General features: G+C 45.2%; 1 protein-coding gene across 6 annotated transcripts in view; it reads right to left on the reverse strand.

Moving 5' to 3' along the window:
• Positions 1–19,557, reverse strand: part of MTCL1 (microtubule crosslinking factor 1) — a 135,347-nt gene that overhangs the window by 59,874 nt on the left and 55,916 nt on the right. For all 6 annotated transcript variants that reach the window (XM_078435418.2, XM_078435417.2, XM_060613267.3 and 3 more), the window contains exon 4: positions 382–441. In XM_078435418.2, coding sequence (XP_078291544.2) covers positions 382–441 — 60 coding nt within the window. The remainder of the gene's footprint in view (positions 1–381; positions 442–19,557) is intronic.

The raw sequence follows: 19,557 nt of genomic DNA on the forward strand, positions 1-19,557 counted from the left end.
CCTTATGAATGAACGAGCCAACACCTCACTAGCTGACCTATTTTACTGTGTGAATGATTGACGGCCAAAATACGTTTTACCAGTTGTGGATGCTGCCAGAGAGCCCTGAATTACACAAAATTATGTTTTGCACAGAGCCAGTCTGTTCTTGTCTTTCTTGAAGAAGTCACCAGCTTATCAGTGTGAGAAACAAAAAAGGAGGAGTTGGTGGTTTAGAATGAACATTTTCACCCCACGGAGGTTTTGAGCAAGTCCAAATTTGTTGGCAGGTAACGTTTCTTTGAATATTTTAAAGGCAGTGTTCTCACGCTTTTGAGACCATTCAAAATGAGGTGACAGCCCCTCGAGGAGGTGTAACATTAGAATGATACTTCTGCTTACCTGGTTCAAGGTTTTCTTTTCTTTGTACGTTTCCCGGCTGCCTCTTCTTTTCAGGGAACTCTGAAATAGATCCAAGGGACATTCTGTTACGGGGAGGTCACGTGCAGGAGCTGGACTAGGCACACGCCGTCCCCACTGGTAGGGGACACACACAATGGATGGAGGTCCTTTTTTTCCCACGGGAATCAAGGAACCACTCAGAGTCAATGTTTATTTATTTGTTTTTTAAATCTTTATTTATTTTTGAGAGAGAGTGCAAGCAGGGGAGGGGCAGAGAGAGAGGGAGACAGAATCTGAAGCAGGCTCCAGGCTTTATTTATTTTTGTAAATCTTTATTTATTTTTGAGAGACAGAGAGAGAGAGAGAGAGTGCGAGGCAAAGAGAAAGTGCAAGCAGGAGAGGGGCAGAGAGAGGGGGAGACAGAATCCGAAGCAGGCTCCAGGCTCTGAGCTGACAGCACAGAGCCCTACGTGGGGCTCGAACTCACAGACAGTGAACTCATGACCTGAGCCGAAGTCGGAGGCTTAACCGACGGATTCGCCCAGGCGCCCCTCAGAGTCACTGTTTAAATGCTGTAGAAGAAGCCTGGCAAGGTCTCTGAACCCTAATGATTGTGTTTGGAATATTCTTCAATTATTCAGTTTAATGAAAAGGAAGGGTGGTTTGGACGATTTGTAACAGTGGGAAGAAGAGAGGAGAGAGGTAGGTAGTTTGGGAAATAGACACAAGGTATTTCTGGAGCTGCCCTGCCTTCCTAATTAGGCTTTATTGGGGCTAATATCAAAGTCAAACGCTGTTTCCTGAGTGCCTAAGGGTAAATGGCCAGATAACAAAGTGGTAGGAAGGAAGAGAAGGGTGGTGCAGGTTTATGGAGAACACCTAATCTAGGATGCAACAGTCTTCAGCCACAGCCCCCTCCAATTCATGACTAACCCTACATCTTTAAGGTCTTGTAAGGCCATAACTCATTCATGTGAAGTGGCCTTGGCCGTGTCCTTCAGTGGGCTGGGTCCCTGCCTAGTTTCACATACAATGCAGTATACCTATGCCTGCTTTCGGCAAGAAATGTGTCTGAAATACTAAAATAAAGTATGAATACCGCAAGGACTGGTGGGAAGAGCCAGAAACATCCTAGGGGGAGATAGAGGGATGTGAAACCTGAAAAGATTAATGGAATCCTGAGACAAGCCAGGAGAAGGCAGTTTGGAAAGCTAAAGACTTGGGGGCTTTCATTCAGACCCTGGTAAGCCTGAGACTGGGAAGGAGTCTCCCTGCCCTCCTTGAGGCGTGGACCTGGATGCTTGGAACATCTGGGAGTTCATCTCAAGGGTGCTCAGAGCCTCTTTGCTTCATTCCTTTGCTGCAACCCACCTGCCAAAATAGCCTAGGAAGGAGGCTCTCACACAAGTCACTTACATCACAGTCAGACCTACGGTAATGAACTCAGTTCTGTTTGCATTCAAAGTGCCCTCACTCACAGATGGCCAGGCAGTGCCCTTCACTGGATGAAATTTATCAAACAATTAAAATTCCAGCCCCTTAGCCTCTTAGGAGGCCGGAGGCCAGAGGCCTAAAGGGGAAAAAAAAAAAAAAAAAAAAAAAGGTAATTGAGAGAAGGGTGAGAAAGTTACAGAATCAGCAGGGAGTGTGGGCACTCCCTGGTCAACCAAGGCGGATGTGTGGAAGCTTATTTCTAAATCCCTGCTGCAGAAGCAGCTTAACTTCCTTTAGCCTTTTTGGTAAAGGCAGGGTCAAACTACAAAGAGAACCAGCTTTCTCCAACAGGCTATGTGAAGCCCATCTTAGGGCTTGAGATTTACCACCCATAGTATGTAGGCTTTCCAAGATTCTTCATGCTGAAGTGAAGAGTTTCTTTGATTTGAATGAGCTGAGCGAGATGAACACTTCTGGCGATTTACTACAGAGGAGAGTTCCAATAAAGAAGCAGGGAGAGAAACCATTCCCAAAGGTTCAATTTCTGGGATCTAATTCCAGGACCGAGGTCAGCGCGGTGAGCCCGTGGCTCTTCGAGTCACCCTGTACCACATCACCTTCTCCCTATGAGTGCAAAGCACATTCTGCACACAATGAAAGAAAAGTATCTGGAGGTGAGATGAAAGCTAGAAGTGGAGACAGAATAATTATGGTGTTGCATTTCGGCGGGGGAGGAAGGAGCACCTTCTGTGTGAGCACTTCCGCTGGGAGGCAGCCAGTGGGGAGTCTGGACACAGATTCCTCCTGCCAGCCTGATGGGTCTTTCCCCTCGCTGAGCCCTGAGTACAACTACCCGAGTCCCGTGATCCTTCTAGAGAATCATGGAACAGTTGGGGGGGCATGGGATCCCCAACACAGATCCCAGTTAAAGGGAGAACTACAATGAAAAACAATGCAAAGATTAAAATTAACCAGAAATTGGCAGGACCTAGATGAAAGAAACCATACAATTTTGGTGACAGATGTAAAGGAATGCTTGATGCTGATGAGAAGACCCTATTTTATAGAGATGTCACATTTCTCCCACATCATTGTTTAGTACGATGGCATTTTAACCAAATTCCTCTCTTTCCATATATATACTGTAATGTGTATGAAAATATAATATACAAACATATATACACGAAAAGTATGAGTGTGTGTGTATATACACACGCATATGCACACACACACATATTCACACACACAAACACTACTGTGTATACGTGAAGGAGGTAAGAGTGGGAAAAGACTTGATAAAATGACTCAAAAATTCATCTAGAACAGGGGTTGGCAATCTAAAGCCCTCGGGATAAATCAACCCACAGTGTGTTTTGTAAATGAGTTTCACTGGAGCACAGCCTTGCTTATTACCTCTTCTCCTGCTTTGCGCTACAAAAGCAGAGCTGAGTAGCAGTGACAAACCATATGGCCTGCAGAACCTGCAACATTTACTATCTGGCCCTTTTCAGAGAGTTTGCTGACCTCTGACCTAGAAAAATACATTGGTGAAAACAGCCAAGAACACCGAAAAGAAGAATAACGACAGTAAGTTTGCACCCTCAGATGTAGAAATACAATATAACGGTTTGGAGCTGGTACCAAAAGTCAGATGAACAAAACAAAACAGCTCAGAGCAAAACAGCTCAGAAATAAAGTTGAGAGTATATGAGATTTTGGAAATTGATACAAGTAGCATTTTATTAATGTTTATTTTATCTTTTGAGAGAGAGACAGGGCACAAGTGGGGGAGGAGCAGAGGGAGAGGGAGACCCAGAATCCGAAGCAGGCTCCAGGCTGTGAGCTGTCAGCACACAGCCCCATGCAGGCCTTGAACCCATGAACAATGTGATCGTGACCTGAGCCAAAGTCGGATGCTCAACCGCTCAACCGACTGAGCCACCCAGGCGCCCAGATACGGGTAGCATTTTAAAAGTGGGTGAAAGAACAGGCTATTTAGTATATGTTGGAGGAACAACTGGCTAACATGGGGAAAAATCAACACCATGTATCAAAAAAAATTTCAGATGAGTTAAATATCTAGATGTACGAATTCATAAAGGAACTAGGAAGAAAAGAGATGAATTTCTGTTTGTTTTGGGAGTATATCCTTTATACACAAAAGCCAAAACATCCAAGGGAAAGACTGAGTGGATTGGTAAGATATAAAATGTTTATATATCAAAAGAAGCCATTTACAGTATTAAAAAGCAAGTGGCAAAATGGGGGGAAAAAGATGTTTCTAGCACAAGGCAGACAAAAGACAATATTTTGTAAGAATGGAAAACCACTTTAATTAAAAAATAAGTGGCCAACAAACACATGATTACTAGCAATTGAAATAAAGTACCATTTTTTTTCACGTAGAGGCTTACAGACCAAAAGACGTATGACCACCCCCCCCCCCCCACAGTGTTAGCAAGGGTCCACAGAGGAAGGCACTTCATCCAGATCGGTGAAAGTGGGGACTCCCCAGCATGTCAGGCGGGCAACTCAGCCTGGTAAATGGACACACTGTGACCCAGGGATTCCACCTCTGAAAGTGACTAAGTGACGAAGTCCTGATGACTAAGTCCCTCGCTCACCCAGCATGAATCCAGTACCTACTATGTTGCCTTGTCTGGGCAGCAGGGTAACAAGACTTTTTTTTTCCTTAAGTTTATTTATTTTGAGAGAGGGAGACAGACAGGGAGAGAGCTCAAGGGAGGAGCAGAGAGAGAGAGAATCCCAAGTAGGCTCTGCACAAACAGTGCAGAGCCTGACGCAGGGCTTGAATCCACAAACCATGAGATCATGACCTGAGCCTAAATCAAGAGTTGGACGCTTAACCAACTGAGCCACCCAGGTGCCCCACAAGTGTTTGTTTTTAAGGAGCTTACATGAGAGTGTGAGGAGTCAGACGATAAGAAAGTAAACAAGAACAAAACAATTTCTAAGGAAATTGGTCTAAGGAAACATGCAGAGATACGTGGGAAGGTTTATGGGTAAGAACGCTTATCGCACTACCTTTGAAAACAGCAAATGAATGCTGCGGAGGGTATTAAAATGATGTTTTTGAAGAAAAAGAGGAAACACGATACATTAAAAGAAAAAATGCAGGTTACAAACAGCATGTATTTTGTGATTTCAATTTACATCTAATAAAATATAAATATACGTATGTATTACATAAGTATGTTAGAAGAGCAGACCGGAGAAGCATATATCTCATGTTAATAGCATTCATCGTCAGGTGACAGAATTCTGAGGGATACTAATTTTCTTTTCTTGTGGCTTTTTATAGTCTCCAAATTACTTATGGTGAGTATTATTTCCTTCATAATTAACAAGAAAAACCCAGGAAATTATTAAAGAGGTCAGAAAAAAGAGGCTGTCACCGATCTCTTATGTAGGATTACAGTGGTGCCTCATCAGAAGTTATTTGCCAGCTTCCTGGATCTCTTTTTGTATGCTGACATTTGTTTTTTATTAGCCTGATGTTTCAGGTATAACACACACACACACACACACACACACACACACACGTGTATAACCTGTGTGTACATTGGCTAAAAAGACCAGGAAACCTCCTGAGGAGTCAGGGAACTGGTCAGGCACCCCACTGCACTGCAGGTTACTGGCATATGGCTCCCTCACAAGCTGTCATGCAGTCACCAGGCCCCCGGCCTGGGGTACAGTGTCCTCCTGGGCTCACTGCTGTGAGTCTCAACCAGGGCTAAGAGCTAAGTGCTTTGTATATTGGCCAAGAGACCCTAGGTATAGAATGATATCTGTGGACATTATTCATGGCCAGTGCATTCCTCTAGATGACTCAGAGATCCAGTGGAAAATCTCTTCCAAGAAACCATAAGGAAAAGAGGAAAATGTTGCCCATCAAATAAACTGAGCCCAGAATGGGGGACTTGCCTGCTGATTCATTCTACTCTTTCCTTTTAGTCTGGCCAACTGCCAGCAAATCAACTCTCAATTCCTACTGAAAAGGAAAAAAATCTGAGTTTCTAACTCCAAATTGAATTCCATCTAAGCCTGATGCATTTGCTGAGTATTGAAAATGATTAAATAAAATATGAAGTTAGGCAACTGCTTAATGCTTCCTATTTTAAGTTAGCCAGTTTCTTCCAGGCAATTTTGGAAAAAAAGAACAAGCTCTCAATTGCTAAAATGTTTCAGAGACAGACTTTGGGCTTAAAATTTAGATTGGTAACAAAAGGAGACAAAAATTCGGATGCTGTGAATTTTGACCGAGGATGGGAAAGAGGGGACAGATGAAGGCAGCTGACTTTAAGAATTCTTACAGATCCTTCATTATTTAGAAGGTTGTCTGGGTTTTTTGGGCTGATTTACAGCACGCATGGTTTTAAAATCAGAATAAGATGGGGCGCCTGGGTGGCTCAGTCGGTTGAGCGGCCGACTTCAGCTCAGGTCATGATCTCGTGGTCAGTGAGTTCGAGCCCCGCGTCGGGCTCTGTGCTGACAGCTCAGAGCCTGGATCCTGTTTCAGATTCTGTGTCTCCCTCTCTCTGACCCTCCCCCGTTCATGCTCTGTCTGTCTCTGTCTCAAAAATAAATAAACGTTAAAAAAAATTAAAAAAAAATCAGAATAAGAAAATGAAGATGCATACACCTTATTTCTTTTCCGGAGGAAGTTACCAGGATTCTTTCACCCACATTAAAGTCCTCATTTAAGTGTTAGGAGATGGGAAAGATGAGTTACTAGCTTCTCCTTTGGCCAGAAGCACCAGGTCCGCGCTGGTGGATACTTTTTTACTTTTCCTACTCTCCACTTGCCCCTTAGACGGCCCCCCACCCCGCGACTCCCACCTCAGGGAGACTGGCTCCTGTCACACCATGGAACCACGGTACTCAGCCGAAGTCTGTGGCACCACCCTTACACTGCAGGGCCCTGGAAACACAGCTCCCCTGCCTTCACAGCCCCCTTGGCCACAACTGGAAGGAAACCCTTCCTCCTTGGCTCTCTTTGGAAGAATAATGGTGATATTAACAATTACCGTTTGTTAGGCATATGCTCATGTCAAAGGCAATGCTAAACTCTTTTCTTTCAGCATCTGATGTAAGCTCATCCTCACGAAAGCCTTGAGAGGATACACGGTTATCACTGATTAACAGAGGAGAAAACACAGTCAGAAGTTAGGTGATGTTTCAAGGTGCCCCAAACTCAGAGATGGGGCTCCAACCTGGCCCTGAGTCCACCCGCCTCGTTCACAGTCACGGCACTGAGACCCTAGGAGCTGCCTTCTGGGCCTCTGACAGCTCAATCTCCCAATTTGTGCTGCTTTCCTTTCTGTTTTCTTGAGATTTTTGAGCCCCAAACTGCTGACTCTTCTCGCACAAAGCGTCTTCTCTCCCTTTTTAGCAAAAGAGCACAAAGAACTATTACCGGAATGGTTGCAAATTGCTATGCTCACGAGGTACTTCATGGCCATGAAATATGTGTTGGCACTGGTAATTTCTGAGGATCTGAGGCTGCAGACGGCATGGGTCCTTATATGGAAAAGGCAGAAACTATTATCAGAGGACAAAATACCACAAAGTAAATGAGGAGAAGAGGAAAATATATTGAGATGCTTTGGCCGAAGAGAAATCCAGCCATTAAAGTCAGAGCTGGTTGGGATCCCCGCACCCAAGGGGAGGAGGAGGAAGGCCAAGGGGACAACAGCCCAGCCACAGGCCACACCGTCCAGGCTACGAGGCCCACCTGGGAGGGACAGAGACCGCCCGCACACCCAGGCTACCAAACGCACTTTCTCCTGGGGAGAGAAAGTGGCAACACAGATGACAGGCTGCTGCTGTTGCACGTTTGGGACACGGGACACGCATTTGCTTTGCAAATACGATGCATTTTACACCTTAGAGACATTTATCTTGAGTCCTGGTAATGGGAAAATTGTGGCTAAAACATACAACACAGTAGTCGCAGCCAAACACCACAAAATAAAAAGGGAAGAAGATAATGCAACAGTGTACATTATCATTAACATGTAAACCGAAAAATGGAAAATCATGGCCAGCGTAAGACCAAGATTGATGCCTGCACAAGAAATAAAGTGTCCTTCCCCCAAATTATAGGAATCCTGACTTACAGTGAGCACATACACCTAGGCACTCAGCAACACAACCAAACAAGACATGAAATACCGAATTGGAATCTACATTTCAGAAGCTTCTACCGACTCACTTAGTAGGTGACCAATAAGTGGCTCTTGGGCACTCATAACAGTTGAAAATCTATAAAAATGTATGTTGTTTGCCAATCAGAACCGAAGATAAGGTTTGCGTCTTATAAATACTAATCTGTTCCCGGCTCCCACTGGTCTGGAAAAAATATACTTAGTCCACTGAGAGAGGCAAATTATTTCCCAGTTTAACAAAAGAATACAAAAAGTGAGAAGTACTTCGGGGCGCCTGGGTGGCGCAGTCGGTTAAGCGTCCGACTTCAGCCAGGTCACGATCTCGCGGTCCGTGAGTTCGAGCCCCGCGTCAGGCTCTGGGCTGATGGCTCGGAGCCTGGAGCCTGTTTCCGATTCTGTGTCTCCCTCTCTCTGCCCCTCCCCCGTTCATGCTCTGTCTCTCTCTGTCCCAAAAATAAATAAAAAAACGTTGAAAAAAAAAAAAATTTAAAAAAAAAAAAAAAAAGTGAGAAGTACTTTGAAAAACAAAACAAAGCCAGGGTGCCTGGCTGGTTTGGCCTGTAGAGCATGTGACTCTTGATCTTGGGGTCCTAAGTGTGAGCCCCACACTGAGGCTCATAAAGCTTTCATAGAGCTTACTTAATAAAAAAGGCCAAAAAATAAATACATATATACAAATCAATGATAATGTTGCCCCTTTTTGGAGAATATTAATCACTCATTTTTCTTCAGGAGCATGTAACATAAGAAAATATTTAGGACTTTGTTTATCTTTCAAACAAAAGAGCACATGAATAAAGTTCTGAGTTACTTGTGATACTATTTCCTAATCATCAGCCATAAAACCCTTTGGATCTTCTAAATGGACTCTGAGTATTGTTCTAATAATAAAGTGTGCGATTATACTATTAAAATTTAGGCACACATTTGTCAAAATTCAGTGACTATAAACTTAAGATCTGTGCATTTCAATACACATAAATTACTGCAAAGTATAAGTAAAAATTAAGTTCTAGTTAACGATGTACATTTAAGGAAAGTGAATTGGTGCCTCCATTTTCAAATATGTAAAAAAAAAAAAATAAGAGGGCTTAACAGATTAAATCGATGGGTAAACAGATATAGGATAAATCAAATATAGTAAAATGTTAATACAGAATTTACATGGTGAGTATACAGGCGTTCACTACAAAATTGTTGAAGCTTTACTATATGTTTGAAAATTTTCATAGTGTTGGAAAGAAAAAAGCATTCTGCGCATAAATTTCCAATTTTACTGAAAACAAGTTAATATGATATTGGCTAGCCATGAAAAATTATGGTCACTAAAAATTTTTCATGACGTGAGAAATGTTTCATAAAATGCTAATGGAGCTGCAGGATAAAAAAACATAAATTTAATATCTCACCACGATTACTTTTGTTTTTGACATATTTAGAAGCAAATACACCAAAATGCTAATAGGTCTTAGCAATGGGCAGCAGCGTCATGGGTGACTTCGTGTTTTTCCTTACAGATTTTTTTTATTTCCCTGTAACATTCAAAATTCATATATATTATGTTTTTCAAATCAGAAAAGTTATATTTTAAGGATAAGAGAACTGACCCATAATACAAACACAAATCGGAAAAGTTATATTTTAAGGATAAGAGAATTGACCCCTAATACAAACACACCCACTAAACCTGTGTTTGGCTGGGCTCCCCCTTCGGATGTACCTTTGGCCCTCAAGTGAGAAAGAAAAGAAATTAAGCTAAGGGATTAGCTCCCAGGCAGGATTAGCTGTGTCCTGCTGGAGATCATCAAGTAGATTTTCACACAGAGGACAAAGGAGGGCCTAATGGACATCTGGGGACAGCAAATGGATCTGAGATTCTAATCACCTTCCCCAGCTGAAGGCTTCCTCTTGGAGAGGCTCCCCGACCAGGCGGAGGCTGACCTGCTGACCCACGTCTGTCCTGGAGCCTTGTTATCTGAGGAGCTCGGCTCCGTTAATCATCCGCCAAAGGCTCTGAAATCTCAAAAGCATCCCTGGGCTGGCATTCTGCACGAAGCCAATCATGTCCCGTTGGTTAAATCATCTGCAATTCTCATCTCCAAACCAGAGCAATTTGGATTTCCACCTCTAACATCAAGGCACGGTCTTGAGTGACTTAAGGGGAGAGTGGAGATGCCTGCCCCACAATTTCATGACTTCTATAGAGCCGAAGCTCTCTCCGTTCCCTGTTAGCCTGCACCACCATTCAGGGGACTGCAGAAGATTCAGTCAGGCGACAGTAAGTGAGCTGCAGGGTGGGGGCAGGATGCCACTTGCCCTTGCAGCAGGAGAAATCCCTAGGGCCCCAGGAGCTCTGGGGACACTGTTGGAAGGGGCAGGCCAGCCCTGCTTTCTGAGGTGGGCCAGCCAGTGAGCACACGGAAAGAAACACGCTTCCAACAGAATGTAATCTGGGAGGAACGTCAGCAGGAATACTGGCCCTGGGCTAAGGACTGGCACAGAGCAGAGCAGAGGGCAGGCCCTGGGCAGCACAGCCCTGGGTTCAGGTGAGTCACGCTTTCATCATCTGTGGTGCTGTCATCTGTAGACACACGGGAAAGAAGCTTGACGCCCAAACCATGGGTATTTCTGCTAGCATATCACGTGGATGAGACAGAACACCTGCAAAGGCCCCGCTTCAGTCCACCGGGCCCCAGGCTCTGACAGGGACGGTGGCTGTGTCACAGAGCCCGAGGACAGAAGTGTCCTTTATGTGGACTCGTAACAGCAGTTTGTTCAGATGGCTCCTCCCGGGGCCGTATATAAATCCATTTGCACAGTCAAGCCAGATCCTAATGGCTTCTGAGTCGACAGAGGACAAGAGGGTTACTCAGGAAGCACCGTCTGCCTGCAAGCTTGTCCTGCCTCCTGCTCTGAGGCAGCTGCAGGGCCACTGCCCGCTGGGGACATCACTCATCTCTGACAAGCCTGAGGGCCTGCTCCTGACCCCCGCCTGTCCCGGGATAAGAGCAGATCTCCCTGGTCTCTCCAACCTTCAGATCCTCTGATTTCTCCCGTTCAGCAAAATCACTCCCACCGACAGCAGCCTGGGCTGGGAAGAGCGTGGAGGAGGAAGGGACACCACATGTGCCCACAGCACATGCCCACAGCACATGCCCACCTTACTGCTCACACTCTCCAGGATGGACAGCAGGAATGGTGGTACCTCACTTCCCAGAGGAAAGTGATGCTGGCAAAGGCTACCTGATGCGTCCAAGGCTGTAGGGCGAGGAGGCTACGCCTCACTTTGGGGTGTTCTCTCTGAAGCGCACCGATGAGGCCACTGACGGCTCAGCGACTTGGGGCTTTGCCCCAAAGCCATCTGTTCAGATGTCTCTGGCCCTCTGGGGGCACCACAGCAGGTTCGTGCACTTGGTGTCGCAGCACCAAGTTTCCATCCACCTGACGCCTCCAAACCTTCTGCAGGTTTCCAGAAGGAAAGCCGCGGTGAAGCGCCGGCCCCTCTACTCCCGCCTTCTGTGCTTCTGCCTTGGCTCAGGGACACATGCTTGACCAATGCTGCACATCTACCTGGGGCGCCACGGCGCTTCAGAAAACCAGTTGGCGTCCACAGGAAGACCAAGTAGCCTGCAAATGGGAAAATGCTGGTGGAAAGGCCTTTTCTCATCCCAGCGGACGTCCACTAACTTTTTCTGTGTGCCACACAGCTCACGCTTCTGCAGGGCTTTGGTCACACATCTCCCTACTCCACCATTTCACCCTGACTCTCCTTGTAGAGATTTTATGTCTTCCTTTTATCGCCTGGAGTACTCGCACCTGAGAGATCTCAGAGTTGAGTGTGCAATTTCAACTGGTTTTAAAAAGCTTTCATAGTTTGGCTTTAAGAGAAACTTCGAGGGGTGCCTGGGTAGCTCAGTCTGTTAAGCAATGGACTTTGGCTCAGGTCATGATCTCACAGCTTGTGGGTTTGAGCCCCTCATCGGGTTCTGTGCTGGCAGCTCAGAGCCTGGAGCCTGCTTCGGATTCTGTGTCTCCCTCTCTCTCTGCCCCTCCCCTGCTTGGGCTCTCTCTCTCTCAAAAATAAATAAACATTAAAACATTTAAAAAAAATAAGAGAAACTTTGAAAATTCGAATAAGACTTTTGTGTTCCAAAACTGGTCCACACCTTCGTGAATTTTTAGTTTTCTAGCAAGCATGTGAAAACACATATGTTATGTGTGTAAAAGGAAAGGTGAGTTAAGCATGGGCATTCATGGACAAATCTAGGTGCATCACTCATAGACTGTGACCCTATACTCGTCTCTTGAGCTCTTGGTACCTCAACTTCCCTATTTAAAAGCGGTATTAATATTAATACCTATTTTATATAAAGGTTTCTCATAAGGACTACGTGAAACAACATGCTTAATAAGTAACAACCATGAAAAACAAACATTAGCTAAACCCCTATGATTCTTTTCTTGACCAATATTTTCAATTGCTAATCATCTTTTTTTTCCCCCAGAGTAGAGAGTAAAAGCCATTATTACTCACTCCAGCTTTCTTCTGTCTGCAGGAGCAAGCCAATGTTCGCAAAACTGTCTTTTTCACTTTACATGAGAAATGTGCTTGAAGTGTGAACTTTTTCAACTGTGTGCTTTCTGTATATTCTTTTTTTGCATGTGTAATGGAAATTGGATATCTTAGAACTTTAAATTCTATCACAGGTCACATAAAATCTGTTGTGAAATGTCTTGCTATTGTCTGTTACCAAGTCACAGAGGAAATTTTAACTGAAAAAGAAATTCTCTCTGGGGGCGCCTGGGTGGCTCAGGTGGTTCAGCATCCAACTCTTGATTTAGGCTCAGGTGATGATCCCAGGGCTGTGGGATCGAGCCCCATGTCAGGCTCCGTGCTGAACTGAGTATGGTGCCTGCTTAAGATTCTCTCTCTCTCTAAAGTAGAAGAAGGAGTAGGAGAAGAAGAAGAAGAAGAAGAAGAAGAAGAAGAAGAAGAGGGAGAGGAAGATGAAGAGGAAGAGGAAGAGGAAGAAGAAGAAGAAGAAGGGGAGAAATTCTCTCTCCCATGGAGTGGACGTTACTTCTATCATTTCAGGGAGGTGAGTAGGTCAGATTTTCCACAATGCACTTACGCACGCCAAGAGACACTGGCAAAGGTACATAGGATGAGTCAAACCACGAGGAGAAAAATGAGGACACCTGCTCTCCCTCACCGTCAGATCCTATCAGAGACTCCGTCTCAAAGGGAGGCCTCCTTTTTGTTGACTGACAAGGTTTTTCACTGACATATTAACACAAAGTGAATAAAAAGGTTGAGGGAGATCAGCTGAGCCGAGGGACAAGTGACAGCACGAAGCAGGGGACAGGGAAGTAAAGAGAAAAAGGATTATGAAAGCTCCACCACACGACAGCTTCTGTCTTTGGTTTCAGACGGAAACCGAGAAGCACCTAGAGTGTGAAATAAAATGTTCTGGAAAGACCTCCTTCTTGGTCATGGCATCAGCCAGATAGATGCGCAAATACAGAAATCTCATCTGGATATAAACAGACATCCAGTTGGGAAAAAATGAGAAAAGAGAGATTATGCACTTTCCAGGCCCTTAGGGCAGGTCGGACCCCCGTGTCCTGCTCTGGCCCCATGTGGGAGTCCTGCTGGCCTGCTGCCTGTCTGTGCTGCGAGGGGCCCTCCCCCTGGTGTGGTTCTTTTCTTGGACGCTGTCTCCCTCCTTCTTATTTCTAACCCCCCGATAATGTCTGGGTTTTGGTTCTCTGTTTTCTTCCACAAAACTGAAAACGGACACAAGGCCTGGTCACAAGATCTCCTTCACTCTGGGCAGATATTGTACATGTTGTTAAAAATTGGGACGTTTTGAATAGGCCTAATTGTGGACTCACATTCTAGGGTAGAGATGTTCTTCGTGCAGTTAGCAGGTTATTTCAGGCTACATAAAATGTAGAAGGCCCTAGCTACAAAAAAATAATTAAGAATAACACTGATAAGGAGGAGAAAGTATACACGGAGACTGAATTCTAAGGGAGCACAGGAGCAGTGACAGCGGTGACAGGCGGGCGTAGACACAGCCTGTAAAGCCCCGCGGTGGGACAGGCTTTCTGTGCACATCCCGCTTAACCTCCTGTGTCATCTGTTTTATGCACGGTCATCTCCACTTCTCACCTGTCTTGAGAGCCTCAGACCTTGTGTCTGTTACTCATGCATAAGTGGTGATACCAAGTGGTATCCTTCTGCCATACCCTGTACCCCATCTGCTGATACCTTCTCATTCCTCCATCTCGCCTGCCAGTATTGCTCTAGTCTTCGTCCCTGCGGGGGGTTCGGGCAGCCCCCTTATCTGTCAAGAACAGAAGCTGCGCGTTTTCATCCACCCCTCTTCTCTCCTTACCCCACAACTGTAACATCCCATCCATTGCACATAATCTCTGATATTTGTCCTTCTCTCCTGCAGCTAAGAGAAGACTAGATCACCTTGGCCATTCTGTAGGCAGTCTCCTTGGTGGTGATGCCCCCCTCTTAAGCCACGCTCAACTAGTTAGAAATGTTTTCTTGGGCTGGGGGGCACGGCAGTATTTCCATCTTGTTTACACTTGTGCATTTGCCAGGTGGCTGCCTCGGGGGAGGGGACCACATGCTTTGTGTCTGCAGCCACCACAGGCACGAGGGCAGATCTAACTACCAACATTACACAACACAGCACCAGAGATGCTGTTCAGGCAGCAAATGGGCGTCATTCACTGATGTGGCCTTACCCTTTCTCTTTGAACATCTCAGCCTACAGACAGGTACCTTTTAAAAACACTAATTATCACGGATGCAAACGGATATTTGCACAGTAATGCTTACTGCATCATTATTCCCAACGGCCAAGAGATGCAAACAATCCAGGAGCTGAATGGATAAACAAAATATGCTATGATTCCACCATGGAATATTAATCAGCCACAAAAAGGAAGGACATTTGTGTGATACGTGGATGAGTCTTGGAAACAGGGTCGGTGAAATAAGCCAGATGAAAGAAAAAGGAAAAATATTGCGTGATTCCACTTATATGGGATCCCTAGATTATAGGCAAATTCGTAGACAGAAAGCAGAATAAAGGTTACCAGGGGCTCGGTGAGGAGGGAACGAGGAGTTACGGCTTAATGGATGCAGAGTTTCCGTTTGGGATGATGGAAAGTTCTGGAAATAATGGTGACAGTTGTATAACATTGCGAATGTCTCTAATGGCACAATTATACACTTAATAAGAATAAAAATGGTAAATTTTACATTATGTATATTTCAGCACAGTAAACATATATGTATCTGTACCTAAAATGGTCTAAGAGCCATTAACGAAGCACTCCAAATAAACCTCTATGGATTGTTATAGCTTATACTTCGGATGTCACTATAAGATCCCATGATTTATCTCACTTTCCATGTGTACAATACTATAGATTCTCCCTCTCCTTTTATGGCCAAGAAGCTAAGATTCACTAGTACTGTTTTTAATCTGTAAAACACACATTCAGATGGATTCAAACTGTTTATAAATGTTTTGAAGGGAGCTTTTAAACAGTGACCAAAGCTTTAGCCAGTTGTTTTCTCAAGAGGCCTTGCTTTTTTTTTTTTTTTTTTAGCAATGGCACATTTAAAAACTTTATTATATCACCAAAGGTAATTTTTCCTCTATTGGCATTTTAAGTCCATACGTTTTAACCAACTACTACATCCATGTTCGCTTCATAAGAAATACAGGACTTAATTTCTCTGCAATCACAACTTATTTGTGGGGGGAAAAAATCTAAAATTTACCAGAATATTTGGATTTTTTTTTTTTCATAGAGATAGAAAATCTTAAAACTTGTTGGAAGCGATGCAGGAGTACCTTCCACAATACGTTATGTCTGTTTTCTGCATATACACTCAGAAAAACATTGCTTCTTGTGGAAACGTGGGAGGAAAAAGGAACGGAAGGAGAAAGCCGTTGGAAAGACTGGAGGTAAGACCAAGGGATGAGACCAGGGAAAAGGGCAAGCATTATGTTCTGTTCCTAGATAAGAGTTCTAGCTGAACGGTTTCCTCATCAGCCCCTGTGTCAACTGAGAGGTCAGGACCCTGACACTTGCTTTCCGGTGGGTCAGCAGGGCAACAAAACACCCCGCAAAGGATTGCCAACCACCGCATCAGGTTAGCAGACATGCTGCTTGATTCTGTATCTAACAACTTGTTCCAAGATAGCCAAACACCTTCTATTCGAGATCTGTCCTCCTCACAACACCTCAGTGGGGTCGGTGGTCTTATGTGCATTTTGTAGGTGAGGGAGAGAAAGTAATTCACCTGCCCCCACAGGTGGGACTTGAACCCAGTCTCTCCACAGAGCTGAGCTGCCTCTCTGCTGAGGGGGCTCGGGAGGGGAGGGGTCGGAGCCCCTGGCAGGCAGCTCCCCTCCCTGCTGACTGTGCTCACATTCCAGGTGGACTTGTGAGGTTGGCCCACGTCCCAGAAGAGAATGTGACAAAAAATAGTGCTGTGCCTGTGATAGTTTGGGGGCCCCAAAGGGGGCGAGGTGGGGGCTAAGCACCCTTTGCCCCACCAGAGTCGCTTCACGTTTATCTGTTCTTCATCATGGGAGCCGAGCTGGCCTCTGAGGACTCAGGGCCCCTACAAGCTCAAGCCCTTCAGGGCCCCCTACAGAAGCTAGAACCCCAAAGACCTTCCTGTCAATCGGGACACCCACAGCTCCCCACTGTGTCTCCCACTGTGCCCTCCTCATGCCAGGGCACCCCGCAAGACCCGGCTCTAGTGTTCTCTGGGTTACTGGTGGGCACAGAAAACCTATTAGAATAACAGTTTGTCATTTATGGACACTACTCTCCTCTAGAAATTTAGGCCAGTTACCAGCTTCTCTAAACACCCTGGCTTTGAGAGGACAGCCTTCTTTTAAGGATCTCACCACGGTGTTCTGCTTTTTAAACTTCCTGCCTTTCCAGGAAACCGCTTCCACATTGTGACAGATGAGAACCTCTCAACTCGCCCCCCCCCCCCCATTCAGAAGGGTCGCAGAGGGTCCTGGGGGTGGGGGAAGCGGTCTCATATGCACTAAGGGCACAGAAAGAACCCATCCTCCTGTGCGTTCTTGGCTGCATGGAAGAAATCATAAGCGACTCGTGAACCTCAGGGAGTGTGTGTTCCAGCAATCCGTGGGGTCAACAGTATTCTTTCAGAATTCCTCCTCTGTGCCGCCAGAGACCAGAGACGGCCTGTGCATGGGGACAAGTAACGAGCTCCAGGAAGGATCCGGAAAACATCACAATTTTTTTTCTGCCTGGAGGAGAAGCAGCATTGTCTTTTAGCCCTTTTACCACACAGATGAGCTTTACAGAGCGGGCGCTCAGCAGCCTGTCAGGAGGAGTTTAAAAGCACTCGACGTAATATGTGCGTGTGATCTACTTAAGTCTTTCCACTCAAAGGCAATTCTCCTCCCAGACGGATCACAAATGCAGAATTACAAAACAGTAACAGCGCCCCTTAATACACTCTCCAGACCTCTCGACCTTTTATTCTTCTGTTCCTCCGTTATTACTATCCTGGACTGGTATTCTGGAGGAGGCATTTCAACTGTATTTCACTGCCTGCAGTAAGTGGAGAAAAAGAGGAATCTACAATGTTGGTATATTCAGCCCTCTTCGTCTCGGTTTTGAAAACCCTGCATCTGGTTTCCCGGGCTATCAGCACAATCTGCAATAATTGTTTCGTCCCTTTGCATCACTTAAGATTATCTACCTGCTATGTGATCACAAACACCTAATAACCAAGAATTTACAATTCATGCAGGTCCCTGGCTCCCGAGAGGTGAAAGCGTGCCCAATACAAAATAGGCATCAACAATTTGCAGAAAAACTTCCACTGCGCAAAGTAACCCAATCGTAGCTCAAGTAAGGCCGGACTTCTACAGATTTAGCAAGTCTTAGGAGTTTAACTAGCATCTTAAGGCAGAGTGCCAAGCTCATCACAGATGAGATTAATCAACCTGAAAAACGTATCCACTGTCTTTATCCCAAATCATACAGATGAAGAAAAAACCCAGGTGATGGGCACCGCTGTAATCCGCAGAAAAAAGAAAACGTCACGTGAAATTATCTTCACCTAGAAAATGTGAAGTGAGCCATGGTTAGGTAACTGGGAAAATCTCTCTGGTGTTTTCTGGCATCACTCTTGAGGGAAGGCTTAGCAGAGTGGGTGCCACCATGCAAATTATGAGTCACCATTGAAAAGACTTCCTTTTACCTTTCTTGGATGAAAAGCTGACAAACCAGTCTTTACACCCTTGTTTAGCCAATTCCATAGTTATAAAACCAGTTAAAAAAAGAACATCTCTATCAAACGAACAGGTGCATTTTATTAATAACACTAAAACCATAAAAGTAGAAAATGACAGTATTTAATACAACAAAAACACATTCCTTTTAAAGAACTATGGCACTTTATCAGACTGCCTATATTAGAAGACAGTATTCCACTGAGCTATTGTGATATATAAGAAGTCTATATTTGATCTTCATTGGCATTTGGTCTTTCTTGGAATTTCCTAAGTGATTAGAGCAATGAAGATGGTCTTGACATTCATAATAAACCCCTGTCAACCTGAGTTGGTGTTAATGAGGTGACTTTTGGAAAGCTCCTAGATCACCTAAGGATGGGGGCCGATCACTAGAAGAACCACCTAGATAATCGGAGAACTTTTGGTCCCATACCCAGCCCTTCAGGAAGGAGAGAGGGCTGGAGATGGCCAGTGATGGAATCAACCACGCCTACATAATGAAGCCTCTGTCAAAACACAAAAGGATGGGGTTTGGAAGGCTTCCACGTGGGTGAACATGCGGACAGAGCATGGATGCTCCTCGTCCGCCCATGTACCTCACCATTCATAAAGTATGTGTGATCTAGTAAGTAAGAGATTTCCCTGAGTTCTGTGAGCCGCTCTGGCAAACTAATCACACCTAAGGAGGTCGTCGGTGGAAGCTCTGCTCTATTGAGGGATGGTCACAAGCACAGGTGGCAACTTGGACTCGCAACTGGCGTCTAAAGGGGGCAGAGGGCAGTCTCGTGGGACCGTAGGACCGGATGTGTTCTCCAGGTAGACAGTCGGAGCTGAGTCAGTTGCTTGGTGGTATGGGAAAAAAAAACCCACATGTCCGAACTGGTATCAGAATCAGAGCCTCACAAACCGCTTCAAAAATGCCAACAACCTCTTTTTACTCGATGTGCATCTCCAAACATACCTCTGTGTTCTGCAATGTTTCCTGGGTTGGAACCTGAAGGCTTAACTGTTTCCTGTCACACGTCCTCGGGACTTCGAAGATCCTCCATGGGCAGTACTGCACTTCACCTGTTCCCAGGTGTCCCTGTTCCCTGGCCTTCTCTAGGTTTGTTACTGACCTGTATTTCCTGTGAATCACTTGCTACAAAGTCTACTGGGGGTTTTACTGGTCACTGGGACACACATCTTTACTCTTACGGTGCCCGTTGGCTATTTGGGCATCCTCAGGGAGA

Source organism: Panthera onca, chromosome D3, assembly GCF_046562875.1.
Source record: "Panthera onca isolate mPanOnc1 chromosome D3, mPanOnc1 haplotype 2, whole genome shotgun sequence".
In the NCBI taxonomy this organism is placed as follows: Eukaryota; Metazoa; Chordata; class Mammalia; order Carnivora; family Felidae; genus Panthera; species Panthera onca.